Source organism: Rutidosis leptorrhynchoides, chromosome 7 (assembly GCF_046630445.1).
Source record: "Rutidosis leptorrhynchoides isolate AG116_Rl617_1_P2 chromosome 7, CSIRO_AGI_Rlap_v1, whole genome shotgun sequence".
In the NCBI taxonomy this organism is placed as follows: Eukaryota; Viridiplantae; Streptophyta; class Magnoliopsida; order Asterales; family Asteraceae; genus Rutidosis; species Rutidosis leptorrhynchoides.
In genome coordinates, this window is record NC_092339.1 from 377,953,272 (window position 1) to 377,973,728 (window position 20,457).

At 36.1% G+C, this 20,457-nt stretch overlaps 2 protein-coding genes across 2 annotated transcripts; both read right to left on the reverse strand.

Moving 5' to 3' along the window:
- Positions 1-436: 436 nt before the first annotated feature.
- LOC139858167 (ATP-dependent Clp protease ATP-binding subunit CLPT2, chloroplastic-like) lies at positions 437-5,160 on the reverse strand. The gene is made up of 5 exons (XM_071847019.1): positions 4,844-5,160; positions 4,708-4,746; positions 4,495-4,604; positions 3,681-3,860; positions 437-723 (listed from the first exon to the last, which is right to left on the reverse strand). The coding sequence occupies exons 1-5, from the start codon at positions 5,083-5,085 to the stop codon at positions 566-568; spliced, it is 729 nt and encodes a 242-aa protein (XP_071703120.1). The 5' UTR covers positions 5,086-5,160; the 3' UTR covers positions 437-565.
- A 1,178-nt stretch (positions 5,161-6,338) lies between these two features.
- LOC139858463 (ATP-dependent Clp protease proteolytic subunit-related protein 2, chloroplastic-like) lies at positions 6,339-10,713 on the reverse strand. The gene is made up of 9 exons (XM_071847316.1): positions 10,594-10,713; positions 10,437-10,480; positions 10,218-10,290; positions 9,907-10,024; positions 9,649-9,786; positions 9,445-9,561; positions 9,238-9,306; positions 9,034-9,129; positions 6,339-6,621 (listed from the first exon to the last, which is right to left on the reverse strand). The coding sequence occupies exons 1-9, from the start codon at positions 10,662-10,664 to the stop codon at positions 6,484-6,486; spliced, it is 864 nt and encodes a 287-aa protein (XP_071703417.1). The 5' UTR covers positions 10,665-10,713; the 3' UTR covers positions 6,339-6,483.
- Between the last annotated feature and the right edge of the window lie 9,744 nt (positions 10,714-20,457).

Here is a 20,457-nt window from a genome sequence, read left to right on the forward strand (position 1 = left end):
TTTAAAAATCTGATTCTACCATTTTCATGGCGTCCCCTCTATATTTTATTATTATTATTATTATTATTTTTATTATTATTTTTTATTTATCTTTGTATGTTTTAATTTATTTTTTAATTTCTATTTTCTAGTTTTAAATTAAAAAAAAAAAAAAAAAAAAAAAGGTCTTTTTTAGCCGGAGGTCCTCACGGAAGCAATCTCTCTACATTGGAGTAGAGAGGGGGATGAATTTCCTTTACCGTGGGTGGAGAATTCTCTCGACTCGTGGTAACAGAAACGACTTCTCTTCTAGTTTAGGGTAGAGGAAGGATTGTCTACACCTTACCTCCCCCATACCTCGCAGGCGCGGGATTGGGCATTGTTGTTGTTGTTGTTGTTGTTTTGTCTTTCAAAAAAAAAAAAAAAAAGATAAACTTTGAGCAGAGAAATGAGCACCTGATGGAAACTTTGATTGTAGGAATTTTCAAGAATGGTACAAGTCTGACATGAATCAAATTAGAACAACTTGAACAACATTTACCAAATTGAAATTGAATGGCGATCCATTTTGCACGGAAAGAAGTTGTTAATCTTCGATAAATCCAGGTTTAGAAATTAGAGAATGAAGTTGTTGTGCTTTTTCGTCATTGAAGCCGAGAGTGTTCATTATTTTGTATCCAGCTCCTTCCTTTTCAGACCATACTCCCAGAAGCAGGTGACAAGTCGTGATTTCCCCGCCATCACCTATATTTATATGTATAAACTTCAAAGAATGAATACATAAAGAAATAGAAAATACAAAGTAGCACACAAATGTAAAACAAAATGAACTCGAGAGTCAGGGATGAGTAAGTCGAGACTTTAGAGGGATGAGTCAGTCGAGTCGGGGACGAGTTGTCGTTGACGGATTTTAGTAATAAATAAATTAAACATATAGTACTCCGTATATATTACACATAAAATATATATCAAACATAAAACATAGATATTTCAAACATAGATATAAGGTCCTACTAAATCCTAAAATCTTAATATCTTTAAAAAAAATATATATAATTTTTTTACCTAACTTTGACCGACTTTGACCAACTCAGACCCAACTCGACCTACTCAGCCCGACTATGACCGACTTTTTAGCGTTGACCAACTTTTAATGCGTTTTTGGGCGACTCGAGACGGGCTAGTGCCCAAACAGACGCATCAGCCGACTTGGTCGACTTTTACAACAGCGGTAAAATTTAGTTTTAATATCAAAATGAGTTATAACTTTGAAAGAGAATTCATTTATGATAATCTTCAACGTTAACCGGTCATCAAGTGTCTCATCACTTCAATGTCGGTTACGGACACGACACTTGCCACATCATCAATTATACGGGGTAACCATCTTTTTCTGGACATCAGTTTGGGATCACCCAGGCACTAAACCACCCACGCGTTCATCTCCCGTAGTTGCATAACCCGCCCCCAACTACTGCTCTGGAGAAAACTCGGACCAATCCGAGGGCATGGCCGGTAAAACCCCCCTCCCCGCTGCCCCCGCAATAAGCGAAAGGCAGCCTGGGTGGATACTTCAGGTCAGGGATAACATTGAGTGCAATGTTGTAGTTCAACGGAGTCGAACTCCTGACCTCTCGTTAAGAGAGGCAGGTCACTACCAGTTGAGCTACAACTCAATGTTATACGGGGTAAGCAGCTTAGATTACCCTAAATAAACATGTTTGAAGTTTATGTTGTTATTCTAGATATTTGATAGTTGGCTAGCCTTAGACGGGTGAGGAACCAGATATGCATATATAAAATCGAAAGAGAGTGATCAAACCACATTGGTTCCCATTCTTTACGATTAATGAAATAAAAAAAATATCCTAAATTATCAAAAGACAGTTATCATGCTCACTTTAAGCCAAACACTCATCATTGAATAAGAGCTCATCAAACTACGCCCTCTATTGTATAATTCGGAATTACTCGACGAGTACTCGTTTTTGCAACTCGGAGATTACTCGGTCAAAATTGGTCAAAACTCGGAATATTGGTCAAAGCTCGGCCAAAACTCAAGAAATCGGCTAAAATTTGGGTCAAAACTTGTCAAAGTCAAACTTGGTCAATATCCAAGTACTCCCCAAGTTGCTGAGTACTCCCCCCGAGTAGCAATTCTTGCAACCTTGGAGTCTACACCCTTAGTAATCTAAGGGTAATTAACATTTCATTTGATACACCAGGCCCGGCCCAAAGCAAGAGCAAAGTGCTCAACTGAGCAAAGTGCTCAACTAAGCAAAGTGCTCAACTGCTCACAGCCCATTTTTTAAGGGGCCCAAATAATTATGTAACCTTTTACCCTTAACATTCTGGCTGCCCAAAAACTTGTATAAAAGCTCAAAAAGAAAGGCCCTCATTTAAGTAACAGTACAAGCTAACTAAACTCTCATATCCTTTTATAAGGCTTTTCCTCTAATTTGAATTTATATCACTAAAAATAAAGGTGTGATAAAGTCAAGTCCCATATTAAAGTGTTAACATGGAGTAGTTTATTTAAATAAGAAAATGGTATGTATATAAATTCATGTGTCTAACAACATAAAATTAAAGGTCACTTGCGAATATAATTTATGTATCAACTAATATTAATATTAATTAATATTAATATTAAATCATAATCATATGAAGTTGGATCCAAAAACATCACAATACTCGGTGACTTTTTTAGTGTAAGAATTGATTCTTTTAGAAACTTATGTTGTCTTTAGTACTAGTCTAAACAAATTTAATTAATATATGATCACGTATTGATGTTAAACCTATTATTTTAAAGTTTTATTTTATTTTATGATGTTTTGTAGTCAATTTAAGTCGATTTTTTAGTTGCTGAAAAACTTCTTACACTATTTATATCGTCTCCACGTTTATTTAACGATCAGTGTGAGAGTGTCATGTGGTTGATAAATGTAAAAAAAAATAAAATAAAATAAAAAAAATAGAACAAGATTTCGATATAAGAGAGAGGAAATAGTTAGGAGTTTTTATGTTAAGTGCGTTAGAAATGTTGCGCATAATAACATATTTTAGAATCATCACCAAGATGGCCTAGTTATTATTACAAGTATTCAATCTTTAGAAGAGCAAAAATAGGATAATAATATGATGTATAGTTTAAATGAGTAGCAAACTTTTGTAAATTATAAGTTTCCGTTTATAAAATATGTGGGGCATTTTTATACCGTTTCAACAATGCTCCTAATATTCTCCTTTTACTATTTTTGCAAATTGATGATTCACGTGTTGTTCCCAAATTTACCATGAGGGGCGATCTTACATTAGATGAAGTGGGTCCTATTTTTTTTTTTTTTGTTTTTTTTTTGTATAAACTACTTTTCAAACTGTATAGGACACCACTATTTTTAATTGTAGGACCCATATATGTTCAGAATTTATAGTTTTTTGAAGGTAAACGACCACTAAAGTACCCTTCAAATATAATTCACACTGGAAAAAAAAAATGGGACCTCTTTGAGTTTTGATCCTAAATGCGCCCCTGTTTACCATATAGGATGTCACCAGATTCATCTTAGTTATACAAGTAAGAAATATAGTTCTAAACAAATTTGTTAAAACATAAATTTTATGACATCTACACATACAAGGAAAGAACTTAAGGTGCAAAAGCAACGAAAGTTGGCAAAATTAAAACAGAAACTTGCCTGATTTTAGTTTTTCATCAACGGCCCAATCAAGTGCTTTTTGAGCCGATTCTGTTAGAGGAGGATGTTCGGGACTAAAAAAGAAATAATCTGGTTTTCCAATCAATTTGATGGCCTCCTCCCGCACTTTCATAAGCGTAAAACCATCAGCCCGCAACAATTTTGAAGCCCGATTTGTTCCTGCACACAAACACAGAATATTTACAATAGAAACTTAAAGCTAAATTGCTACTAAACCACAGGGAGATATGATTTGAGTCACATGGCTTAAAACTTGCAAGAAACTTGAAATACTACACAAAAAATCAATCGGATGAACATTTGATCTGACTATCGAGGTATAAACAAGCAATACTCAGCTTTGGGTAATTACATAAACTGCTTATGATTACGATATTCGAAATAAGTTGTGATTGTGATAGATGTAAATCACCTAAGCATCTCTAACTCTAACAAATTTATTAAATATGAAATAATCATCCTTATTGTCCCGATAACTATTCAGACCAAACATGTTTGGAATTATTAAAATCGGCCAATAAGGCCAATACTCATTTGTTACTCTCTACCCTGATCGAAAATCGTTTCGTCTCTCTTTCGAACACAGCATAGGAAGTTAGAGATGTCGTAGTTTAAGCTTTACGGAATGTTGTAACACCATTAGTGAACTAATATCAAAGTAGTCTAAAAATTTGGCTAAAATAGAAATGCAGTATGATATATATGCAGAAACAAACACAATGTGCATCAAATAAACACTATAAATCACTTGCAACAAAAACACAAACTACAATAAGAAAATTACAGTACTAACCCTCAACCAAAATTCCCATGAGTATAGCTTCGGTACCGGTTGTTGAAAACTTAAGCTTTCTCGCTTCCAATTCGCCCATCGCAAACGATTTTATTGCTTTTAGTGACCATCTAAAATCATTAATAACAGATAATGACAATTAATTTCATCCCTAAATCGTTCATCATTCATACACAATATAGAAAAATAAAATCAAGAATGCAAAAAACTCACTGTGGAACTTTATCAGATGAACTAACCCTCTCTGGATTCCTGAAATTCAGAAAAGGAACTTAATTTCATATACCCATTTGCCCAATTTTATTAATATAATCTCAGATTTAACAAATTGGAGAGTTAAAAAACTTACGCAGTTGGGAGACTGAAAGAAATAGTAGCAGCGATGGGTCGGGTCTTGGGTGGAAAGGTTCGGGTATTGGAGTAATTAAGGGGGAGTTTGGTAATCCCTAACCATTGACTTTGTAACTTGTGAGTAGTCGTGGTTATTTGAATGTTTGAAGAAAACGGGTCGGGTTTTTTATATAAGGAATCATGATGGCAATATGGAGTGGAAGTAGTAGCAGATGAAATCAGTGTGTGAGAAGAAGCCATTTATAGTTTTCTTTGTTTTTGGGTAACAAAATGAAGAACAAAACGTTTTTCACTACTTTGGGGTACAACTTTAGATAGATAGGGAATGTAGAAGAAGAAACTGGGAACGACGTCGTTGCAATATTATTCATTTTGCCCTCTCTAATTTTTGGATTGGGCTTTATACTTGGAACACGTTTGGCCCAAAATCTTATATTTGATGATTGTAAAGTTAACAAAACTGCCAGCACATAACTGTATGTAGTCTGATATCACTAGATATTTTTTTATTTATAGAAGCCTAAATATTATACTTACAGAAAATATTTTGTGCATAAATATGTTGCACATAAATTGGTTGAACGTATAATTTATAAGATATGAGTAATTATCAACAAAGTTTTTTGTTTGGTAAGCGAGGAAACCCCTTATGAACGAGCACATTGACTCCTCCATAGAAGATAAAACCTTGTATAATCAAGCCCCCGTACGCGAGGCCTGGTACCGGGTAAATTGCGTATTTTGCACACCCTCTACTCACACTCCATTTTTGAACAATTTGGCATAGCCAGAAATTGAACCCGGGTGGTGTGCTTGGCAACTCAGTGGTCACTCAGACAAGCTTGCGTGGTTAAACTGTTACTCATATCGTTGTCGCAAAGATTGGAGGTGATCGGAATCCAGATGTGTCAGTGTTCTCCGTAATCATAATTGTCATCGTTGTATCCTTTTTCGGTATGTCTTTAACAATGTAGTGGTGTTAAACTCCCAATGAAGTCGAAAACTAATCACTTGCATCACATAATCTTAGGAAACCAATTTGGTATTTAAAATTAAAGAGAAGGAACATGTGGATTCGATATTGGCTTTGAACATGAAGAAGATCAGGAGGGTGTATCAATTTGGGTTGAAGATTCTAAATTAAATAATGGATTGGAGTAAATAGACAAAAAAATACTCCCACATGAAGGTAGATGACTAAATTTAACCAACCACGTAACTATGCAAAACACAGTGACCAACCAAGTTAAAAAAAGTTTACATGCACCTATGCAATGAAATCTGAGTACTAATCACAGGGACCAACCGCGTAATTTTGTCGGGATTTTATGAATGTTTTACATGATAATGGAATGAGACATTTGGCACTCACTCGGAGTGATGTTCCTTCTTCTATAGTCTTTATCGATAAGTGACATTATGCATACATCTAATTCACTTATACCTAGTATACTAAATCTGTAACAGATTCTATTTATATTCAAAATAGTCGACAGTCGTAATACTTTTCATGTTGATACATTCTAAGTTTCTAACCCCCAAGTAAATAACGGATCCTAATATAGAGCAAATCGCATAAACATCAAAATAAAAGACAATGGGGAACATGTGATTTTTCAAAAGGTTACAGTAAGTACATTAACCGAGACCTGTACCAGCCTCTTTTCTTGGTGCATCAGCTTTTATACGTGGAGGCCTAACTATTTTATCAATGAGTCCATAATCCAAAGCTTCCTGAGCATTGAACCGCTTAATCCGGCTTAAGTCCTTATGAACCTGCATATTATATTATGGTCAACAAATATTCACCATTACAACTTTCAAACGTAAAAAGCGAGTAACAACTAAATAAGGTCAACACCAAGATATAAGTGCTTGTATGTGTGATATGAAACTGATTATTGCAACTTCAAGTAGCAACACTCAATTTTATTGTTAGGATATGATGATTTTGATAATCCAGAGGTCAAATAATCATTTTCATATATGCCGGAATAATTAAATGCTTACATTGTCACTTAACTAAAGTCTTGACATCTAGAATGGTGAAAGTGATTGGGAAAGTTATCAGTAAAGAACAAACGGCGTTTCTAGCGGGGCACCAAAAACTCGATGGACCTCTTATTCTTAACGAAACCATAGAATGGTATAAGAGGAATAAGTCGAGGCTTTTGGTGTTGCTTATCGATTTCGAAAAGGCGTATGATACTGTGAATTGGAGGTTTCTAGACCATATGTAATCGATTTTGGGTTTTGGTGAGAAGTGGCGGTCTTGGGTGAGAATGTGCCTTTACTCGGCCCGGACCTCTATATATTGGTTAATGGTAGTCCTATTCGAGAATTCGAGAATTCGTTCTACAACGTGGTCTACACCAAGGGGACCCGTTAAGTCCGTTCCTCTTTTTGATTATCATGGAAGGGTTTCATCTTATAATAGACGCGTACGTTCGGGATGGTCGCATTCGGGGAGCAAAAGTTGGTAACCCGTCGTTCACTTTGTCTCACCTTTTGTATGCCGATGATGTGGTCCTTATTTCGGAATGAGGTAAGGATAACTTGGATAACTATATGTTGGCGGTAGATGAGTTTTATCGTTGCTCCGAATTAAGAATAAACGTTAACAAGTCAAGTCTATTTGGTTGGGGGATCGATGCGATTGAGGTTAATAATTTTGCTAGTGATGTTGGATGCGAAACGGGGGTTCTTCCATTTAGATATCTCGGCTTTCCTATGGGGGTGAGTATGAAACGTATAGCCAATTGGAATACTCTTGGTGATAGATTTCGCAAACATTTATCGGGTTGGAAGGCTTCTTTATTATCCATTGGCGGTCAGTACACACTTTGATAAAGTCTGTGACTTTGATAAAGTCTGTGATGGGGAGTATGGGCATTTATTTCCTTTCATTGTTTAAATGTCCGGATTCGGTTATTAATGATTTAGAAAGTATCCGAGCCAATTTCTTTTGGGGTAGTGAAGAAGGCGTGAAGAAGATACATTGGGTGAGTTGGAATCAAGTATTAGCACCTTTAGAAAACGGAGGGCTAGGTGTTGGAAGTTTACGAGCCATTAACCATGCTCTATTATTTAAGTGGGTGTGGAGATTCGTTTGTAACCCAAACTCTATGTGGGTAGAGATTGTTCGAGCAATTCATGGTCCTATTGCCGGGTTGGATGGAAGCAGATTATGCGGGTCAAGCTTGTGGGTAAACATTGTTTCTGTTTTTTTTTTAAAGCTATTCAGGATGGTACCATGCCATCTAACTCGCTGCACAGGAAGGTAGGAAATGGCCACTCTATATCATTTTGGAGAGACAACTGGCTAGGTAATGGTTGCCTCATGAAGAGATACAATCGTCTATTTCATCTCGAGTCTAACAAAGAAGCCACCTAGCAAATAGGCTCGTAAATGGTTGCTGGAATTGGGGATGGTTGCGCGATTTTACGGGTTCAAGAACAAGCGACTTGGTTAATGCCATGATAAATGAGATTGGCCCTATACAGTTAAGTAATTCGGATGACGATTGGTTATGGGAGACTTCTATTGATGGTACCTTTAAAGTAAGTACCACTCAGCGATATTTAGACAACAATTTGCTTCCGTGTACTGAACCATATACGAGATGGTGTAGATGGTTACCCCAAAAAATTAACGTGTTTATTTGGAGGGTAGCATTAAATCGTCTACCAACAAGGCTCAACTTATCGGCACGTTGCATAGAGATTCAGCGTATAGGTTGTGTTCTTTGTGATTGGTGTGTGGAATCTCTCGATCATGTCATGTTTTCTTGTTCTATGGCATTAGACTTGTGGCGCAGAATTCGAGTTTGGGTTGTTGTGCAAATGCCGGTAAGCTCTTGGGATGAATGGATTCAATGGTTTGATGGGTGGCATGTTACAGCAAAGAAGGACACACTATATGTCATAATTTCCACATTGTTGTGGCATATTTGGATATATAGGAATGCTATTTTATCCAACTCGAAGTCGTTAAAAAAGAATGTAATGTTTGATTCGATTCGTAGTGTAGCGTATAAGTGGGTGAGTAGTAGAGGTGAACTAGATACGAGTTGGAACTCGTGACTTATAACCCTTTGTAATTGTTTTGTTTTCCGGTCTCCTAGTTGCTCGCTAGGGGTCTGTTTGGCTTAATAAAAATTTGACGTTCAAAAAAAAAAAACGTTATACCTGTTCCACAGTTTGACCTGTCTTTTGAGCCAACTCCTTGAAAAGATAATCTCTAATTCGTAACAGCTCATTCGCCTCATTTTGAATATCGTCAGCCTGCACAACATTCAGTTCAGTATACGATGATTACAAAACGTATTGAAGTTATCTAGTACTCCGTATTAAACAGACTATTCTCTTAACAAGCTCAAATGTTCAACACACCTGACCACGAGCTGCTCCAGCTGGTGACTCTAAAGCAATTCTTGAAAGTGGCATTGCAAAACGTTGACCCTTTTTTTTTTCAAATAATAAAAAACACAAATCATCAATAATACATTGCTAACTGTAAATCCACATTCTATCGCTAGTTATACAGTACAAACATCTCAATGGATTGTGTAACGTTTATAAATAACAAATTAAAATTACCTTTTCTCCAGCTGCAAGAAGAAATCCAGCAAGATTATATGCATATCCTACACAGTGGGTCCCAATGGGACTTTGCAAGCTTTGCATTGTGTCGTAGATAGCCATACTTGGAGTAAGCTGCAAAACAAACATACATACGGTTACATTCAATATAAAAAATAAAAAACTATATTTTCATACAAAAAACAATGAGAGGGAACTCACATCACCACCGGGGCCATTAATGTACATATACATTCTTTTAGAATTGTCAACACTGTCAAGGTACAACATAGTTGCCAGTATTTGGTTACTAAATTCTTCATCTATATTTTGCCCAATAAAGATAACACGTTCACGATACTGCACCAACATAATAATGATAACACGTTCATAGACAAGTAGATATCATCAAATTCATATATATTTCACAAATATAATAGTGTTATTGCGTTATTATAGAAAGAAGAGATATCGACTTACAAGGGCGTTCCACAAATCGACCCATTGCCATGTTCCTTCACCAGGAACTCTATAAGGCACTCTTGGAGTCCCTATTGGCATCATTGTTATACGCCCCCGTGCTGGCTTAATGCCAATCCTAAAAATACAAGTAATTTCAATATGAATTAATAAAGTTGACTACAGTTTTTTACTAGCATGAAATTAGGTTTAACATGATAAGTGATACTTTCAAATTAAACATAGACTCAAATATATTACATTACAGGATAAAGATAAAGATATAATACAATAATGGATTATGATTACTTTGTGTTAAAAAAAAGACATACCTAGGTTCAATGCTTTTATGAATTTTTTTGTGCAATTCAGCACTCAAATTAGGTCTATAAATTCCATAAGAAGCTGCAAAAAATAATGATAATAATAGTAAATATTAAGAAATGAATCAACATAAAGGTTGAAGATAAAGAAGTTATGATATAGTAGTACTAATAATATAACAAATTATTAATTAAATAATGATATAAATAGAAGATAAAATGACTGACTAGGAGATTGAAGCCGTAATCCAACGACAACCTTGTCATTGCAGCTGGGAATTAAACAACAAACGATTAGGTGACATACTAAAATAGAAGAAGAAAACCTAATTTTAATAATATAATGATAATGATAATGATATCAATTAAAAGAATCGGTGTTGACCTGAGAGAAGGTTGGGCGGTTGGGTGTAATAAATAAGATGAGCAAGTGATAGAATTGAGAGATATCGCCATTGATGATTGTTAATGTTATGTTTGCTTTTTGCATGACACACCAGCAGCAAACGAACCAGGATTATGTCTGGGTGTTGTTGACAACAAAAATGGATCGGATCCTTCATTATTAATCGGATCCTTCATTATTAATCGGATATGGTTAAATGGTTTGACCCGAATTATTATTATTATTATTATTATTATTATTATTATTATTATTATTATTACTATTACTGCTATATCTAAAAAACACAGGAAAAATGAATAGCCCGAAGGGGTACTTTCGCCTTTTCACGTTTTTTTTTCAAATTGCACAACAAAACCCTCACACTTTATTCAAAAAATCAAACCTACCCCCAAACAGGGGGATAAATTGTCAAATATTCATTCTCATAAAAAATCTTAAACAAACTCCACCCAAATATTCAGCGGGTCATATCTTCGCGCTCGCAACGAGTTCAATTTTTCCTCCACCATCGTTAAACTCAAAATAATTTTAGGAACACAATGTCACTAGCTACACGCAAAACGGACGCTTTTTAAAAAGCGCTAAATATTTGGAGCACTTTTCATACACGTTAATTCTCCGTTAAATTTTTAAAAGTCGACAATTCCATAGCGAAATGCGGAGATGCACATATATTGTTAATTTAAAAAACATTTAAATCTTTCACGGGTTATACCTTTTAGTTCGACTCGAGTTGCGCTTCAACGACATCATCGTTAACCACAAAATGATTTTACAAACTAAACGAAATAAAATACATTAAAACCGAACCCCCGCCGCGAAGCGAGGGCTCGAACACTAGTTCTTTTTAAAAGAAAATTGATGATGAAAGTCTGAATGTGTGCTCTACATCCTTTCTTGCACTTTCTTGATAGTGTTTAAACTTTATACGTGGCTCGTTAGTTCGGATGAAAATGCTTTAATAAGAGGATACTGATCTGGGTAAATATCATCAGCAAGATAATAACTGTTGTGTAATCATGACCATTTATGGTAAATGATGCAGGTAGAGCGGTGTCGTTCTTGATGGAATCAAACAATTGTGAACGTTTTAAAACATTAATATCATTGTTCAACAATACCAAAAAAAACGCATGTCATATCCACATATCATACGAAGCAACAACTTCGAGTAAGAGAGGCGATTTTTTATGACCACTCGTGTATTGATCTTACCTTGCAAGTTGCAACATGACAATGCTTCCATTCCCAGTGCATGCAATTTCAACTCTCATTGGTTTAAAATCCAATAATGCTTTACAGTGTTGTACTGTACCACACAGTAAAGCATGATTGGTTGTGACCATTACAAAAATGGTTGTGTACATATCACTCCCCTATAAAATAAGCCCATTGCTCTTTTTTTTTTTTTTGTTAGCGAGGAAACTCCCCAATGAATGAGCATACTGGCTCCCTCATTGAGGATAAACCTCGGGTAATCAAGTCCCTGAGCGCGAGACTTAATACCGGGTGATTTGCGCATTACGCGCACCTTAAGGTCACACTCCCTTTTTGAACGATTTGGCATAGTCAGGAATCGAACCTAGGTGGTGTGCTTCATTGGGCAACTCGGAGACCGTTCAGGCAAGCCTGCGTGGTTAGCGCATTGTTTATGAAATGAAAGAGTAATTAATCTTAATATACAGTAATTATTTATCATATATTTTATTTTTCTTTTTATTCAATTTATTATTAAACGAGGTTTGACTCTTTCATCAAGTCTCTGCCCGTTTTGTGGTAGTGAACAAGAAGGTATTGATCACCTTTTCGTGAAATGCAAATTCATAATCCCTCTTTGGAGAAATCTCTTTTCTTTGTGGCATGTTAATGACCTCATTCCATGTGGTATTCTTAATGATGCGAGTGCAGCAAATCATTAGCTAAGTTCAAGCAACGCAAGTAAAGTTTTCCTAGCATCGAAGTTGGTGCTCATGTGGTTGATTTGGAAGTGGCGTAATAAACTCGTTCATTCACCTATGGAAGACAATCTATTCTCAACGAGGACATAATGGCGAATCTAAAGGCGCTTTCTTTCTTATGGTTAGTGAATAGATCAAAAATGGTGCAAGGTGAGTTTGAAGTTTCGAGGCTGAACCCGAACAATACCATCGTCTAATTCTGCTTTTGGTGCTTAGTTTATTTTTTTCGGCTTTGATTTTTTAAGCTTTTCGGTTTATTTCTTTTTGTCTTGGCGATGTATGTTCTTTGATTGCTCGCATCTTGCGGGTTAGTAATAATATTTCAGCTTTCCGGAAAAAAAAATTGTTATAAGTTTTCAATTTCAGCTACCTTATTAAACACTTAGACCGTGATTAACGCGCGTGCTCAGCTGGTTTTTTGAACGAGCACGCATGAAGCACGCCTATAGCACGGCGTGCTGGTGGGTGAGAGGATGTGGCGTGCTGGATTGTGGCACATAAGTAATTATGTGCGTGTTCGATTTGTGGCAGTATTTCATTGGTTTAAACTACTTGAACTTATAAAAAAATATAAATTTCAGTTTTCATAAACTATCATTTAAGTTTATGAGTTAAACACACAATTTGTTGTACATTGGCAAAAGTGGATGAGGATGACCCATTGGACATCAACAAATACCAAGTCACCATTGCAGATTGAAATTGTATATTTTCATTTACAATTGCACATTATAACCTATTTAGAATTGTACATTATATATCCTAGGTTATGTAGGATTAATGTGCAAGGTACAACATATAACTATATGGCCAACTTCATTTGAGCCTTCGGGGTCACACACATATACACCGAGACGTCAAATAAAATATAGATATGATGTATATATATTACTCAAGTAACAAACTAGTAAATCGAAATTAATTCATTTACTATTCATATGAATAGTAAATGAATCGAAATTAATTAATTTACTATTCACATGAAAGCGACATGATAGAAATTATTAATTATAAGTTACATAATATACCCCTAAAGTATTTGAGAAATACGACTTTATGATATATATTTGGTCTAATTTGGATTCACTGTTTAATTCATAAAGGTTCACGAATGTTTTGAAAAAAATATCTATATATATTTGGTGCAAGAAATATTAACGTAGATCTCATTCTTTCGGTGAACTAAAAAAAACACACATTACATATTATTGGTTTCATAATATTAACAAAAGGTTGATTAATATTACTTGAGTTTGGACTAGCATCCATTGACGGTCGTATGAAGTGTAGTGTGGACTATCCAAAGAGACGGTCATATTTTTAATCGAAAGTTTCTCTCCGTCTCATCAATTTCTCCAAGAAATGTATATCGTTAACTCCACTTTTGTTTTATATTCATGACAATTATTATGGGTAACTGGATCATTGGGAAAGATTAATCGTGTGCATGTTTCATTAAATAAGTGAATATTTAATCTTGTAAAATTTTGTTCATAAAATAATAAAAGATTATTATTTTAACTATCCGCTGCGTTAATCTGAATTGTTAAAATTACACACGATTTTCCATCAGTGGTATTCGAGCCGCTTTTACACCATCTTAATTGTCGTGTGACTATTCTTTAGATTTAACTTTGTGGTATATTGGTGAAAGTCGAAACCTTTTTGGTTTTTAAAGTCAACTCGGTTGATCTAGACTTAACCTCATGACGCATAAATATGATTGAAAGAATATCACTATTTTAAATTGTAGATTTAATTGTTATGGCTTGAATATTTATTATAATTGTTGATTGTTTTATTCCATGGTTATACACATGCATTGTAACCATGGACAAGTCATATTTAAGTTTTTAATAATGTAGTTATTAAATATGTATGATTGTTGTGATTGTTGATTACGGCAATATTATGTCATGTTGATTATTTGTATTATTATAAATGTCATTTTGAAGCCAAAGTTGTATTATATTTATTTTTCATTTTCATAGTATTGTATTTAAGTTTATTTCAATTTGTAAAAGTACTAGTTTAGTTGTATTTTCAAATTTAAATAAATGTAACAAGATGAAGATTGAAGATAAAATACAACATGCTTTTGGCTTAGAAGATGGCGAACAGGTCAAGTTGACAACGATGGCGTTTATCAAGTTATAACTTGATTCTTGAATCAAGTGTGAGCTACGATATTACCATTAGTTTGACCTCTTGATCCCATGTCGGCTCATGGGATCAAGCATAGGATTTTTTGTAACATCCCGCATTTTTCCGTTAAATTATTTTTAACGCCGTCTTTTTTTTCTTTTTAGATAATATTCCTCGTATCTAGATTCGTAACCTCCGTTAGCTAACATTCTAAATATTCTCGTTATCGGATTTTAATACGCGTTTTAAAATATTCCGTCTAGATATTTTCCGCACCCGACTACAAACTCGAGGGACTAAAATTGACACGGGGCAAACTAGTTGACTAGGTCACCTAGTCCACCCCAATCACCACCATTCAACCATCTCCCTCTCTCTCTCTTTCTCTCTAGCAAGAACACACACACAAACACCCAATTCAATCATTCATCATCTAAATTCGATCTAGGAGGCTTACAACAAAACAAATTACATATTCGTGATCCTCTCTTCATCCTCTTCATTTTGGTACCAACCTCATCTCGTTTGGGTAACATTTCTAAAACACTAGTTTTCTTTAAATTTGTGTTCTTGACTTAAAAGTATGTTAATTAGTGTCTATGGCTCATTGTGATGTCGTGTATGTAATTTGTATGCTCGATTTGTTGTTTTTGGTGTAACTAGTTCATTATGAAAATTACTTGCTAAATCCTTGATTTTGGATGATCAAATGTTATTAGATTGTTAATGTGCATGTTTTAAAAGTGTTACTAGTATCATTAGCTTCATTTTGATGTATAGATTGATTAAAGAAACTTCATAAACGCGATTATTGATTTTGTGAACTTTTGGTTAGGGTTGACAACTCTTAAAACGAACTTTTGATGCGTTGAATGCTTGTTAATGTTATTGATAAGTGTTTAGTTGTATTACATGTTTCATTACCTTCAAAACGGCATATCATATGTATAAATTGGATTCCCGAAACTTAAATTGCAATTGATAAACTTGAAACTTGAAAATAAACCTCTATTGATCACTTGTCGGGATTTTGGTTATAGTATATGATGTTTTTGCTTGATGAAAAGTGCTTAGTTGCGTTCCTTGTCGAAAGAGCTTTCCGATGATATAAGATACATATCTTGATTGTTTACGGGTCATGAAATGTGTTGGTTTGTATTTTGGTTCGTGCACTTAGGAAATACAGCAAACAGGGCCTGGAAAACGATCTGGACGCCGTCTAGCTTCTCGGGACGCCGTCCCAAACTTAAAACCGGGACGCCGTCTAGCCAATTGGGACGCCGTCCCATTGTACTAAAACGGGCTGTTTACTTTGGTCATTTGACATAAAAATGTTTGCTATGCTACGGACCTCCGATTAACATGAAACTTGGCCAACATGCTCATATATGATTATATAACTTAGAAAAATTGTCGGATACCCAACCCGACCCCGTTGACTTTTCTGTTGACTTTGACCCGACCAAGTTGACTTTTAATCAAACTTAACCAAATAATTGTGTAATCGTTCTAACATGTTTTTATACTTGTACCTTGCATGAAACATGACAATTTGATTCACATGCTATTATGATCGAGTCTTAACGAGCCATAGGACTAATTGAACATCTTTGACCGTTTTGTGTTTACCGTTATTGATATAACCTATATGTTTAGGTCAAGACTAGCTTTGTCTTTGCACGCGTTTACTTGTCGAAGTACTTTATTAACTCTTGCACTCAAGGTGAGATCATAGTCCCACTTTTTCAATCACTTTTATTCTTTACATCGTGGGCTGAGAAACACATACATTTCATACTTATTTACTTTTCATGCTTTTACATTGTGAACAAATACGAATACAAAGATGCATACGAGTTTGAACAAAAGTCCTCAATCCAATTATCATTAGTTCCACTTGCAGGGTGTAAGTGTAAGCGTGTAATTATGTTGTGTGGCCATACGGGTTTAACAAACCCTCATTCAGACGGTTCGCTACCGTTAGTGAATGAAATATAATTTCAACAATGTATAGTGTAAGTTCTAACACTAAATTCAAAATTCATAGGGAAGATTCGGTTAAGCCTTGATAATTGGGTGCTCGTGATACAAATACTATTTTGGAATGTGAACGATTCTGGTTGAACAATTCTTAAAGAACCTTGTGGTTCAATACAATTTACTTGCTAAACCTATGATTTCACCAACGTTTTCGTTGACAGATTTCTATGTTTTTCTCAGGTCTTGCACGATATGTGATACATGCTTCCGCTCATTATTTGATACTTGCATTGGATGTCGAGTATACATGCTTTTCAGGGAGCGTCTTTTGACTTTACTTTAAACCGTGTCGCCTAGATTTCATTTGTACTTATAACCTTGTAACTTAACTTTTGGTTGAACAATTCTTGTAAACTTTGAAACAATCTTTATTTTGAAATGAAGGCGACATATTTTGGTCAAACGTTATCTTAAAGACTTATAATCAGGTAATGGGACCCACGTAGCCGACGCCGTCACTTGACGATTTGTCGGGGTCGCTACAAGTGGTATCAGAGCCTTGGTTGTAGGGATTTAGAGTTCATTTGTGTCCACCCCGAGTCATAGGGTACATAGGTGAATCTAGACTACAACCGGCATATAGACTGAAGTAGGGATTACTTGACTATTTGTGCATTTATACTCGAACTCTTCTATCATATCTAACTCGTATTCGATCTTGATCTTACGTTAATAAATTTTGTTGACGCGCCACCTTGACTTTATGAAGTAATGTTAAATGCACATGAGAATCAGGGTAATATAATTTCCGGGATTATATTACGGTGATTCACATGGACGTTCCGACATTATGACATAAAGAATTTAAGGCGAGTCAAGGATAATTTTCTCTTTATCTTTATTCCATATCGCGGTTAGTATTATTTAGAATACTAACCAACGATATTCTTGTGTCATGAAGGAACAATGGCTCGTCGACGCGCTCCTCCCGAAACTCCCGAACAAGCCCTCCAACGTATGATAGCCACTGCCGTGGATGCGGCCATGGCCGGTCACTCCTCCAACAACAACAATAACAACAATCATCACAACAACAACAATGGAGCCAGAAATTCCAACGAAGGATGCTCCTATAAGAATTTCATGGGGTGCAAACCTCACACTTTCGATGGAACCGGGGGACCGGTTGTGCTCACCCGATGGTTTGAGCAAACGGAAGCCGTCTTTAGCATAAGCAGTTGTCGAGACCAAGACAAGGTTAGATATTCCACTCACACCTTCGCCGGTATCGCTCTCACATGGTGGAATTCGTATGTACAATCGGTGGGTATCCACGAAGCCCACGCTCTCTCTTGGGCCGACTTAAGAGGAAAGATGATCACCGAATATTTTCCTCGCGAAGAAACCCGAAGGCTCGAACAAGAACTAAGAGCTCTGAAAGCGGTCGGGAACGACCTTAAGGCCTATAATCAACGATTCTCCGAACTTGCTTTGATGTGCCCAAATCTTGTGAACCCCGAATCTTTAAGGGTTGAACTTTACATGGATGGTCTCCCCAAGAGCATCAAACAGGGAGTAATGTCATCCAAACCCGCTAACCACCAAGAGGCTTTGAATATGGCCCGTCAGTTGATTGAAACAGTGGACGAGATTGAAGTGCCGGCACCTAAAGCCGAGGATAAGTCGGGTGACAGCAAAAGAAAATGGGAAGCCCCCCAATCAAGCAATTACAACAACCTCGCCAAGAAGCCCTTCATCCCCAACGGCAAGAAAGGTTATACCGGACACCTACCGTATTGTAACGAGTGCTACAAACATCATTTAGGCGAATGTGGCAAACCATTTTGCTTGAAGTGTCAAAGAAGTGGCCATGTAGCCCACGATTGTAGGAATACCGCTCCCGTCGCCCAAAAGGAGCACAATGCACCCAAGACGGGTGTTTGTTTTGAATGTGGCCAACCGGATCATTTTAGGAGTGCGTGCCCAAATAAGAAAATCAACCCCAATGCACGCCGTTAAACTTTCAACATCAACGCCTAGGATGCCCGAGACGACGATGGACTAGTCACGGGTATGTTTCTTCTCGAAATTCTCACGTTTCATGTTTATTCGATTCGGTTACCGTTAGACATTTTATAAACAAGTCTTTGACTCGTGCTCTTTACATTCCATTTTTTCCCCTAGATACTACTTAGACGATTTAAGTGACCAACGGAAAATATTGTGTGCCTATAAATTTTATTGGAGGATATACGTTAAGACTTTTGACTTGACACCTATAGAACTAGGGAGCTCGAAACCTATTCGTTAAAAAAAAAAAAAAAAAAAAAAAAAATTGTTTCCCCATCATCTTGTATAGATTATTGTGAACTGAGTAATTTTTGGTTGGAAAACCGATACCCTCTCCCTCGCATCCATGACCTCATGATTTCTTGCATGAATCCCGTGTGTATTCCAAAACGACCTCCGTTCCGGTTATCATCAATTGGGGGTTAAGTGAGACGATGTCTCCTAAGCCATTTCCGAACTCGCAACGTTAGTTGTAAATCTCTCTTAGTACCGTTTGATTTATTTAGGACTCCGTCCGTATTCATGAACCTCCTAAATCACGTATGCAACTTATCTAGACAAATCTGTTATCGTATTTATAGATGACGTCTTAACTTATTTAAGTAAAGAAGGAAAACGAACAACATCACCATCTTACGCTCGAACTTTTGAGAAAAGAGCAACTTTATACCAAATTCTCCGAGTGAGAATTTCTGTTGAACGAAGTCCAATTTTCTAGACCATAATGTTAATGGTCAAGGCATTACAATCAATCTCGAAATCAAGCCACATGTAATCAGGAAACTCTCCCCACTCAGACTTGTATTCGTAAAATCTTAGATCTCGTCTGTTATTACCGAAGATTCATTTCTGACTTTTCTCGTGTTACACTACTTTTAAACTCGTTAACTCACTAAGGAAAAACTATAAACCTCTACGTGCCCGAATCTTGAGCGTGATTCTTCACACCAACATTTCTAGTTAAATTCGTTATTTTGCACGAAGAAGTCGAATACTAAATTGTGGATCCGATCAATTTTCTCGTCATCACGTACCACACTACATACCTCTGATATTTCACCATTACCGTCTGATATTACTGGAATTTAAGATAACACACAATCCAACGATACTTCACTCTTCTTTGACTTAACGCCCTTGTGTTTCTGATAATCGGTCAACTATTATTCAACCCCGAACTATACAACCACGTGTACTACCTCGTTTCTCTTTCAGACTTCAACTTTTGACAACTAGAGGCACGTTATGGCAACCTCGAGATGTAAGCTCATCCTATTCAAAGTCCTCATTTCACTCCTATCCTCATCGCTCGCATTTCCGTTTAAGGAAACTCCTTGTAACATTTCTCCATGGATAGATAAACTCCTCATATTACATTAGTATTCGCCACGAGGGTGGATAGTCCTAACGAACATTTTTCGAACCCTAACTGACTTGTTCAAACATATCTTAAGAGATTCTATTCCAACACGGTGTATCTTCGTCATTTATCCTGTATCGAAATACTCGTTTCACTTCTAGCGTTACAAGAGACCTTGGGAACCCGCTTAGACACATGTACCGTGTATCTCCTACAAACAGACGAACCGAACAAACGAACGATTTACGTCTTCGAAAGACATGTTTCAAACTTGCATGGTCGCTTTTAGTTGATCCCTCATACTACGATAGTTACCGTTCTTGTACTAAC